This window comes from Pogona vitticeps, chromosome 6 (assembly GCF_051106095.1).
Source record: "Pogona vitticeps strain Pit_001003342236 chromosome 6, PviZW2.1, whole genome shotgun sequence".
NCBI classification, from domain to species: domain Eukaryota; kingdom Metazoa; phylum Chordata; class Lepidosauria; order Squamata; family Agamidae; genus Pogona; species Pogona vitticeps.
In genome coordinates, this window is record NC_135788.1 from 118,616,891 (window position 1) to 118,627,848 (window position 10,958).

Below are 10,958 nucleotides of genomic sequence, written 5' to 3' on the forward strand. Positions count from 1 at the left end.
GCGTGGTGTCGACAATCTGTCGCTGAGTGGAAAATATGAGCTGCCCAAATACACTCCTGCTTTCCACACCTCTAACGGGCGGCCTAGCGAAGGTCCTTCCATCATTTCCGTCTCCCTCCTGTCAGAGGTCTACCAGAGGGGGATCGAGGCCAAGGGGTCAGAAGGCTGGCCAAGCAGGAGGAGGAGGAAGAGGAGGAAGGAGGAGGAAGGAGGAGGAAGGAGATCCAGAGGAAAAAGAAGGGAGCCAGATAGAAGGGGACTTCCCTGGGAGTGGGGTGCGGTGGAGGGGGCCAAAAGACTGAACAGGTAGATGGGAACCCCAGAATCCAGAGAAGGTGGGGGAGCTGCCGACTGCCCTAGAGAGAGATCATGGGATGGGGAGGGAGAGAAGGATGGATGGAGAGGTTAATTAAAAAAGGGGGAAAAAAGACAGATGTGATGTGTGGAGGGTGCAATGATGTATGTTTGCAAGCAAAGGAAGAGGAGAGGAAGGAAGCAGAAGAGGCACTGAATCCATGGGGAATAGATTGGGGGGGGTCAAAAAGAAGGGGAGGAGAAGGGGGTGCAAGCCTGTTCTGGGGGGGGAAGGGAAGGGACTGGGTGGGGAGGTGGGGAAGAATATAGCCTGCAAGACCAAAGGCGCGGGGGGGGGGGAAGGGGGGCGCGGGCTTGGGAAGAAAGGGAAGGAGGCGGGTTGGGTGCACTGGATTGACCTGGGTTGATGATGGTGGTACCTGGGAGGGAGCGCGCTTCCCTCCCCCCCCTCCCCACACACATCAATGATGAACTCGGGATGAGAGAATGATGATGGGCGGCTCGTTTTTCCCGGTGGGGTGTCCCAGGGAATGGAGAGCAAGGAGAAAGGAGGTAAAGACGGTTGTGAAGATCTGGAAAAGGGGGGGGGGGAGAGAAGAAGAAGGATGTGGGTGTCCAACGAGATCCCTCCCATTATCATCATCCTCTTGCCCCCATCCCCCACCCCCGTTCCGCTGACACTTGGGGGGCACCTGTCATCGCGGGCAGCCCCCCTTCTCCCTCCCTCCCGCTCGCGCCCCCCCCCCGCGCCGCCGCCTCCCTTTCTTCTTCTCCATCACTTTCCCTTGGAACGCCCCCCCTCACATTCCCCTCTCCCACCCCCACCCCTTCTACCCCCCCCCCCACACACCGATCTCCCCAGCCGAGGGGCGCATCCTTCCCCTGACCTCTTCGGCGCCCCCGCTCCTCCAAAACACGCCCCTCCTGTGCCTGTCTGCCGGGCCCCGATCCCCGATTCTTCCCCCCCCTCCAGACCATCCCCGTTCCCCCCCCCCCGCCCTCCATCCTCGGGGCTCCTGGCTGCCTGGGCGCCCGTCCCGGAGCCAAGCGCCCTCCCCGGCCGGCCATCCAGCCCTTCCTCCCTTCCTGCCCGGCCTCTCCATCCTTCTCCGGCGGGGCTGCCGGGCTGCTCCTCCTCCTCCGACCGGCCGGCCGGGCGGGCGGGGCGACCGGCGCGTCTTCCGGCTCCTGCGGGCCAGCGCGGCTCTCCTCTCCCTTCCCTCCTTCCCTCCTTCCCTCCTGCCTCCCTCCCAGCTTCCCGACGCGCTCGGAGCGAATGGAGAGGAAATCGATGCCACTTACACCTCCGCGGGAAGAGACGGCCGGCGGGCGGGCGGGCGAGGAGGGCGAGGAGGGGGGGGACCGCCGGGGGATCGGGCCGGTGGGGTGGGGTGGGGTGGGGGGGGCCGTCCGGCTGGCTCCCTCCGTCTGTCCGGTCGGTCCGCCTGCTGGCTGGGCTGGCTGGCGTCCTCTCCGCTCCCCGGCGCCTGCCTTGCCTTGCCTTGCCTTGCCTGGCTTCCTTCCTTGCTTGCTTGCCTTGCCTTGCCTTGCCTTCCCTTTCCTGGGCTCGCTCGGCTCAGGCAGGCAAAAATCGATGGGGTTCGCCTTCGCCGCCGCCGCGCCGGGGCTTCCCCATTGATTTCCCCTCGTCCGCCTCGCAAGCCTGCCTGGCTCTCCCTCGCCTCGCCTCGCGCGCCGCCGCCGCCGCGGACCTGGCGGCCGCCTGCCTGCCTGCCTGCCTGCCTGCCTTCCCACACAATGGAATAATCAATTCAGGCCGCCGCCGCCGCCGCCTCTCTTCGCCTTCACCCCCCCCCCACACTCCCTCCCTCCCTCTCTCGGCACACTCACAATCACACACACTCACACACACAAACACCAGCACCAGCCAGGAAGGAGGAGCGCCAAGCTGGGCAGGTGCAGCCAGGCAGGCTGGGAAATGTAGTCCCGGGTGAGGCCGGCCGGCGACAGAGCTAGCAAGGGCATCATCCTACCTCTCCCACCCCCCCATCACTATTAGAATCGCCCTTCCTCTTCCTCCTGGGTGCTGCCTATGCAGGGGGGGCAGAACCCGCAAGCTCAGATCTTTTAAAAAAAAGAGGAGTCAGCTCCTAAAAATCTGTGCATAAGGTGGCGTGTTTGCAAAAATACAGATGTTTGCGGTGCAGGGAACAAGGGAGCAGTTGTGGGCAATTGTTTTCCGTATTTTCAAAAATAACAGGCACAATCAACATGATAAACACGTGGATGGGTGCAAAGTTAACAGTAACAAGTTTTCACCAAAAACCTAAGTATCTGTTAAGTACAGACATAGTATCGAGTCTGTTCCTGATACTTTTTTTGTAGCTCCTATGTTGTTTCTGACATTTATTATTATATTGTTTCTCACCATATTGAGAAAACCATGCCAACTGAGCTTGTGGAACTGCTGGCCATAAAATCTAGTAGCTTTTAGAAGAGCTTATGGCAAGAGGAAGGAGGGCTACTTTGTTTGCATTCCACTTAAAAATATTGTGAATGCATATTTTGGAACAAGAACGAACTGCTGGATAGCCCAGTGGTTTGGGCATCTCCAGAGGTTGACAAAGGTTGATGACGAGAGCAATGATGATGTTTCCAGCACAGAGAAAAGCTGTTTTGGAAAGATGTTCCAGAGTCCCTTTGATTCTTAAACCACATCCCATGCTTACGGCTGGAAAAAAAATCAGATCAGATGCACGGAGTCGAGTCCTAGTATAAGAGGTTCTGCATTCGTACCACGGAAATGAACAAGAGCGGTGGAATCGGACTGCCATGGGAGCTCAGCGCCTTTTCTTACTGGACAAGACTGAGTCCATGACCAGGCATGTGACGCAGAAGCACCCAAGCACCTTGTCAATTAGGCGCAATTAACCACAACGACTTAAACAGATGTCAGGTGACTCTCAGAAGGATTCTGGCCAACAGAGCAGAATCAACGTGATTCATGTTATCACAGTCTGTGGGGTGCTTCTCAGCCCATCCGCGGATCATGGCCTGCCGAGGCTGGACACCTGGAGAATTCTCTGTGCGACAGATGAAAAGACAACTTTTTCAGACTTTGGGTGGATGGCATCAGAGCCACTCACAAGACGCCAAGATATCCTGAATATACAAATGAAAAGTGACCTGTGAATTACTAAAATTCTGAACTTTTAACCCCAAAACACACAGCCAGTGAATGTCCCTATTCTCCATGGAAAAAACGGTTGAGAAACTTCACTGTGCCAGACGTCCGCTATGAGCCCAAGAGCAGATTCAAGAAAGAGGCTTTGCAACCCTTCTCTTACCTTCTCCTTTCCGTGTATCTTGTTATTTTATCCTGGCAATTCCGGCTCCTTCCCTGCGCTCCTAAGAAGATTCAAGTAGTTGGCACTATACCTTCCCGTGACCAGTTTTCTTGTTACTGTTGTTTACTTCCTCCGAACGGCAATATAATTAACATCATCAACACAATTATTTAGGGCTGCAACTCAATTAAAGACATTTTAGTGGATACATCAGGTGAGTTTTAGTCGATGCAGCAAATAATTTATTGATTAAATTAGCACAGGTTTTCACAGAGGTAAACAATTGGGTTGAATTCAGATTTAACCGCCTTTGGAACAGACCCACTGAAATGGGTACCAGTTTGAAACTATTTATTATTCATTTATTTGTTCTATTTATATCCCGCTCATCTACCACCAAATTGACATGTAAGTCTGCCTTAGTACCTTGGCAAAAATGATGGAAAGCAAAAATAAAAAATAAAAAAAAATCGTGCTTTAAATACAAACAAAATTATTTTATCCACTTTTTCAGACACAGGTGTGGAAGTACACGCCCACTGTATTTACTCCATCATGATGAGACTGATGTCCAGGTGACCATAAAAATGATACACAAAGTGTTAACGCAAGACTCGGGCTACCAAGCTGTTCTTTAGCACGTCCTAGTCAGGCTGATAAGCTGGCTATTGTAGAATGAAAGGGAGGGGGGAGAAAGAGGAAAAATGCAGAAATAGGATACATAAGCAAGTTCTAGCACACCTCTAAGGGCCTAAATAGAGATCAAGGCTTTTTAACACACTGCATATACTGTATAAACAGTGCAGCTTTCCACAATATCTTATGGGTATAAAATAGCAGTCTCCCCTGACCTCCATCCCATAAACGACTCTTACAATTCCTGTGACATACAAGTCCACTGGAGGCAACCCTTATGACCCTGGCTAGGATCTGCTAATTAAGAGCTTGATATTCCCATTGCTGTGTTAATGAACTAATGTCACTCTTTGTATCCTCACAAGAACAGGAGTCTCGCCACCGTTTAGGGGATAAATATCGAAGACATGTATTTGCACTGCTTGTGTCTCAAGACGTGGATTTTGATCCACTAAAGGTCACGTTGAAATGAATCTTCGAAGGGTCAGAATATTTTCACTTTTATTTTCTTCTTCCTTTGACTGAAATTTATGAACACGGCCATAACTGCAACTAACTTAAAAATACCTCCTGCCCCCTTTTGACTTCAGTGGGTCCATCCTAAATTTGAAGTGTCAACTGCAACCTGGTATCCCTGAAGCAAGAAATCACATCCTCGTTTTCGGATCCAGAAGAGAGCTGCGTCTTCTCAGAAGAGGCATTCCCAGCCTTTGCAAAAGAAGAAGAGAGGAATGCTTCTCTCAAGAAAGAGGGTGTTGAATATTTCCAGTGCATGTAAGATACAAAACATTACGGTTTAGGGTTGCATTACAAAATCCTGGCCAGTTGAATTCGGGACTCCTTGTTCTAAACATGTCGCTCTGAATTGGACCCATCGACCAATTAAACGTTGCATCTTCTCCCACATCAGTGCTGTTAGCTGCAGTAATAATACATAAGATTTCCAATGAACAATCTAGATTTCAAGTTTGACTTTTGGGGGTGTGGTGGGGCAGCCATTTAATAGGAACATGAAGTTGGAAGGGGGGGCTCTAAGACCATCACGTTCAAACCCCCCCCCCCGGGTTCAAGGCAGGAATCCAAACGAGGGTCCCCCAATTTCCTCTTGGAGGCCTTGGATCGCTCACCACTTCTCGAGGTCATAGGTCAGGGGTCCCGTTCTCGTACTGCTCTAACGGTGGGAAAATTCCCCCCCCCAACATTAATTCTCAGAGGTACCATATACAACTTAAAACCAATATGGAACAATAATAAAATCCACCGCCATTTTTTAAAAAAATGAAATAAAATCCCAGAAATTGTTTTAGTATCCAAAGGAATCCCATGTATCCTAGACTCATTCCAGTGTGTGTGTGCCCCCCCCAAGGGGTAATAAATGCACACACACACACACACACAAACACACACAGATATCCTCCTCCTAGTCCTTTCCAGAGAACCCAGGCGTCCTGGCTCCTGGCTTGGAAGGGGTTAAGCCTGCATTTTCTCCCCCCCCCCATCCCCCTGCTGTTCTTAATTGCAGCTTTCCGGTTGCTGTGGCAACCGTGAGCGAGGGAGCGAGACAGTCGCAGGGGGAGAGGAATAAAAAATAGAACATGGCGGGGAGGGAATATAAAAAAAAGGGGGGGGGAAGCAAGAAAGCCTGCCCGGGGGGGGCGAGGAAGAAGAAGAGGAAGGGGGGGGGAAATGGGAAAGGCACCTGCTGGGAAAGGGCGAACTACAACTCCCAGGTGCCTTTGCGCCCCCTCCCGGCCAAAGGCCTCCATGACCATGGCGCGGGGGGGGGACGGAATTAAAACAAAGGGAGGAAGAGCCTGCTTTGAGGGGGGGAGGCTGGAATGAGAAGGAAAGGCCTCGGACGAAGGCCGCGTTCGTCCTCGTTCGGCCGCTGGCCCGCTCGCCAAGGATTCTGGGAGTCGTAGTTCCAAGCCGACATTCTCCGAATGTCCAAGATGGAGATGGGAGGAGCGCCCGCCACTTCCGGCTCCCGAGCGGGGAAAGGTCAGTGAGGGGGCGGCTGGCGGGCAGGGGCCGGGCCCAGGCACGAGGGGGCGCTGTGGGGCTGCTGGGGGGGCAGAAGGAGAGGGAGGGGCGCCAGGAGAGGGGGGGGCGAGGTTTGCAGCTCCCCCCACATTTTGCAACTCCCCCCCTTCCACGACAGTCCTTTTTTCCCCCTTGGACTACAACTCCCAGAATCCCCCCAGTCGCTGGCTGGGGGATTCTGGGAGTTGTAGTCCAAGAAAAGAGGACAGGCCTCAGCCTCTGATCAAAACCGTGGAGGTGGGAGGGGGGCCTTTTTCCAACAAGGCAGCTTAGTAGGGTTGGCAGTGACCCCCCCACAACCCCATTTTGGGGGGAACAAGCCCGCACCCCCTCATTAGCCCTACAGAGAATGGCAGGGGATGGGGTCCCCAGGATGTGCCCTCTAGACCGCTGCCGCTGTTGATGGTGGTTCCCCACCCCACCCCAAAAAAAGATGATCCTTGCCGTCTCCTGATGCCGAGGTGTCCCAAAATCTTTGGGGGATACCACCTACCCACCCCCCTTTTTCTCCCCCATTCTGAGAAATCTGTTCCTTCCCACCCCCTCTGTTTTAAAACCATCTTTAAGCTCCTTTCTTTAAAAAGGAATGAAAAAATAAAAAAATAAATTCGAATTTGCAATGGCAAATTAAAAGCAAACCCATCCATTTGGATGTGGAAATCTTACCAATGGGTACAAGGACAAGAAAAAATAACGGGGTGGAGGCCCAAATGCGATGTCAGAACACGGCAAACATTAAAAAGAAAGAGCCGTCCCGCCAGCGGTTTTGGCCCTTTGCTGAGGATGCGCAGCCGTGTTTTACACCCGAGGAGGCCAGGGTGCACAGGAGACCAATGGCAAAATCACACACACACCCAGTTGCTGGTAAAAGTCACATAAGCAGCAGGAGTCCAGCCAAATAGTTGTGAGGTGTTTTGGGGAGATGCTAAATTCTGACGACGCAACCGATCACCAAAATGGGCCTGACGCAGATAAAACCCTTTTCTTGCTTAATGAAAGTTTCTCAGTCTCATACTTTCCCCTTCAGAGCTTAGAAATGTGGTTTTTTAAAAACACCTCCCAAATCTCCATCGCCAGCGTAGCGAGCGAAATGCTGACGTCGGGATTCTTGTCATCGAATCGCCTCTGCCACCTTGTGAATTCTTATGCATGCAAAGAGGAGTGGGTCCCCCACAGATCAGAAATTAAAATTGTAATGTAGATGGATACTATAATAATAATAATAATAATAATAATAATAATAATAATAATAATAATAATAATAATAATAATAATAATAATAATAATAATAATAATGCATCAAGTAGATTCCAAATAATGGCGACACGTTCCAGATTTTCTAGGTAGAGAGTACTCAGAAGTGGTTTTCCATTCCCTTCTTCTGGGGAAATCCTGGGATGACGGTGCAGCTGGCCCAAGGCCCCCCAGGCTGGCTCTTCTCCTAGTTGGGCCAGTGGGGGAATCGAACTCCCCACCGCTGGCTCCACAGCCAGATCCCTAAACCACACAGCTATCCCACCAGCTTATAGACTGGGATATCAGCAAGCCTTTGGTTCGGAGGATGCACATTTTATTATTTTTACTTTTAACAATTTATACCACAAAATGGTGCTTATTTCCAAGTTAAGCTTCAGGGCAGCGGAAGCAAATTTCTGACATTCCCGAGGTCAAGATGAGGCGATGATGTGAAAATGCAAAAGCAATCAAAGGATCAAAGTCTTTTCGTTCTTTTCTTTCAAATCCAGCTCAGCAAACAAATTTTGCAGCGTTTTTTTTTTACTGTTGCCGTTATTGCAAAAAAGGGCTGGACAAAGTACGTACCTTGAGATGCAGCTGGACTTTGCCACCACCCCCAGCATCCCTCACCCTCAGCACAGCGTGCTAGGACTCATGGGAGTTGTAGTTCAAGAACAACCAGAAAGCCATGCTTTGCCCACACCAGGTTTCGTCTGTGGCAAGTTTCTTACAACGAGATCTAAGTGCATATTAATAACACACAACGAAACTCTGGCCTGGATGGGTCCCTGAGCAATGTGAGAAGAAGGGGCTTCGTAAGCTCACCTTCGTAAACTGTATTTAGCCAAGATACCCTGGAAAGTCAGAATTGATTTAATGGCAGATGATGATGATGATGATGCATTAAAGAGGATGCCTCCAAGTAGCGAGGAACCCTAGCAGAGCTGAGGAAAGTTATCTTTTTGATTTTTCCACTCCCAAAATCCATGGCCATTGAGATTATGTGAGGTTCAAAGTTGGGGAATTAAGTTGAAAGATATTTATAGCCCGGACGATTTGTACCTCCATCTGTCTCTCTTATATTTTAGAGATATTGTTCAAAGGCAAGCACTAAAACTAACAAGGAGTTGAGCTGTATTTATTTATTTATTTATTTATTTTTGGACTTATATACCGCCCCATAGTGCTACAAGCACTCTCCGGGCGGTTTACAATTTCATTATACAGGCTACACATTGTATGATAACACAAGAGAGAGGTACAGAAAAAACAGACTCTTTTAATATATATTAAATGTTTATAGGCTGTTTTTCTGTACTCTCTCTTGTTTTATGTATCTATCATCAGCACGAATCCTCTTTTTCCTCAGGCCCCGGGTCAGGATTCATTGAAGTGGAACAGAAGTTCTTTTTCGGGCCTGGTACTGCAGAGAAGCTGGCGGCATTAGGGGCAACTTTGGAAGGTAATATTTCCTTCCGCGATCAGTACTACGATGTACCGGATTTCCGGCTCACCCTAGCTGACCACTGGCTCCGGCAACGGGAGGGGACCGGCTGGGAACTGAAGTGCCCCCCGCAGCCACAAGAGGGCGCCAGAGTTCCAGGCTCTGCCACTGACTCGGCCACCAAAAATGAGAAGCCACCCGTTGGAGACCACGGTGACCTTCGCCAACCACTTCCACCACTGCAGCCACTCGAGAGAGCCGGCCGGAGAGAACCTGCCACCAAGTACCTGGAAGTGACCTGTCCCCGTGAGATCGTGGCCCGTGTCTGCGAGCTGATGGGCGTGGACCCAGAGCCGAGTTGGTGGGAAAACGTGGCCGTCGCAACAAAAGAACTCGGCCTGCAGGAGTTTGCCAGTTTTGTGACCCGGCGACGCCAATACCGCCTGGACAACCTGAACGTGGTCCTCGACGAGGCTGATTTTGGCTACGCCGTAGGAGAAGTGGAGGCCATTGTCAGGAAGTGGGAGGAAGTGTCGGAAGCTTTGGAGAACATACAGAAACTGGGATACCAACTGGGTGAGGAGGCAATCAGCTTTGGCCCTTTTTTAAAAAGTTAGTTTTGGTTTTTTTTCAGATATTTAGTGGGAATCACCTGGTTTTGAAGGTTTTTATTTTAAGGCCAATCCACAGAATTCCCCATCTCACAATGTGTCTTGAGAAAACATTTTTAAAAAAAAAGTAACATAGAACAGTTCGAAGTTCAAAATTTTGCTCTGGCATGAATGTTTGCATTTGGTTAACGTTGTGTTTTGGTAGCTGTAAAATTATAACCCATTTCTTTCTCGGCTCCCCTGCCAGGCATTGACATGAGAACACGGTTTCCCGGGAAGATGTCTGCTTACCTGTATAAATTCAGACCAGCACACTACAATCTCCTGATGCAAGCGGGAAGATTAAGGAGTGCGGGGGACGAAACGGATGGACAGGGGGGAAAGGACTCAGCCTAGGGGCTGTGCTTGGGTTCATGGTGGTGGTAAAAAGATCCTGCCTTTAGACTACCTCAATGGTGGCCAATATATGGCCCTCTAGTAGCAAACACACCACCACAGCTGGTTATTTGACCTTCTTCTCCAATCTCCAATCTATTAGCAACACAGAAAAAGGTGAACGGCGTCTCCTGGAAGACTCCAGATTATGTGGTTCATCTTTCAGCTCCCTGCACTGCTGGAACTCCCCAAAATAGCAATTTTTCAAAATTTTAAGTGGACTTTCAGCCACTTCCAGTTTAATTTCTTCCTGGGTTTCTTTACTTCCTGAAGCGGGGCCATTTTGCTTGGTCTTTCTGACCTCCAGCAGGTCCCGAGATTAGAACATTGTCCAATATTGTCCGCCGCCACCCTTGACTGCTTGCTTTCTGCGTCTGTACTGTCGTTAGATGGCAGAAAAGGAATTAAAGTGAATAAAAGAGTAAGAAGAAAGACCACCCTTTCTCTTTATAAGACCTGTTTTTCTCTTCTCGTCTGCTGATCTGGTTTATCAAATCCACCCAGGCCATTTTACTGCCTCCCAGTGTTTCAGAATGGACTCTTTCCCCCCTTTGTAGTTAGACCCCCATGGTGAGCATGGTGTGACATCACAGCAGGTTAGCCAATAGCATGGAAGAACAGAGAGTGGAGCTTGCTGGCAGCAAAACACCCCATTTGCTATGTGACAGGAGAAAATCAAGGGATCAGTGGAAGACGTTTATGCACACTCGTCAGGGTTATACGCGAAGAGCCACAAGGAGGAAATCTGAGAGATGTTGGAGAGAATGGCCAAAAGGACTCACAGATTCCATTGCGGATCTTTGGAACTCATTGCCACCATGTGATGGAACTGCGGCTGCTCGGCTGAAGCACCTTTTGAAGACGAGGTCATAGGAATATAAAGAGATCTGAGCTTATCCGTGGCTCATAAGCAGGAGTGCAACAAGGATA

The 10,958-nt window shown here is 50.3% G+C and overlaps 1 protein-coding gene and 1 long non-coding RNA gene across 4 annotated transcripts; both read left to right on the top strand.

Moving 5' to 3' along the window:
• The first annotated feature begins 2,146 nt into the window (after positions 1–2,146).
• On the top strand, positions 2,147–5,165 carry LOC144583754 (uncharacterized). Its single transcript, XR_013537677.1, has 2 exons — positions 2,147–4,742; positions 4,850–5,165. It is a non-coding gene; the product is annotated as an uncharacterized LOC144583754 (long non-coding RNA).
• A 789-nt stretch (positions 5,166–5,954) lies between these two features.
• On the top strand, positions 5,955–10,465 carry THTPA (thiamine triphosphatase). 3 transcript variants are annotated; one of them, XM_020809746.3, is made up of 3 exons: positions 5,955–6,260; positions 8,908–9,594; positions 9,841–10,465. In XM_020809746.3, exons 1-3 carry the CDS (start codon positions 6,203–6,205, stop codon positions 9,987–9,989), a joined length of 894 nt encoding a protein of 297 aa, XP_020665405.3. In that variant the 5' UTR covers positions 5,955–6,202; the 3' UTR covers positions 9,990–10,465. The 3 variants fall into 3 exon arrangements, with proteins under 3 accessions (XP_020665405.3, XP_078234463.1, XP_078234464.1); XM_078378337.1 differs by lacking the exon at positions 5,955–6,260 and having other exon boundaries at positions 8,817–9,594; XM_078378338.1 differs by lacking the exon at positions 5,955–6,260 and having other exon boundaries at positions 8,817–9,558.
• The last annotated feature ends 493 nt before the right edge of the window (positions 10,466–10,958 follow it).

Bases quoted from the DNA above. Each gene is read 5' to 3' on its own strand.
- THTPA (XM_078378337.1), top strand. From the start codon at position 8,832: ATGTTTATAGGCTGTTTTTCTGTACTCTCTCTTGTTTTATGTATCTAT. The intron at 9,595-9,840 runs GTTAGTTTTGGT...CTCCCCTGCCAG, and splicing joins CTTTGGCCCTTTTTTAAAAA to GCATTGACATGAGAACACGG.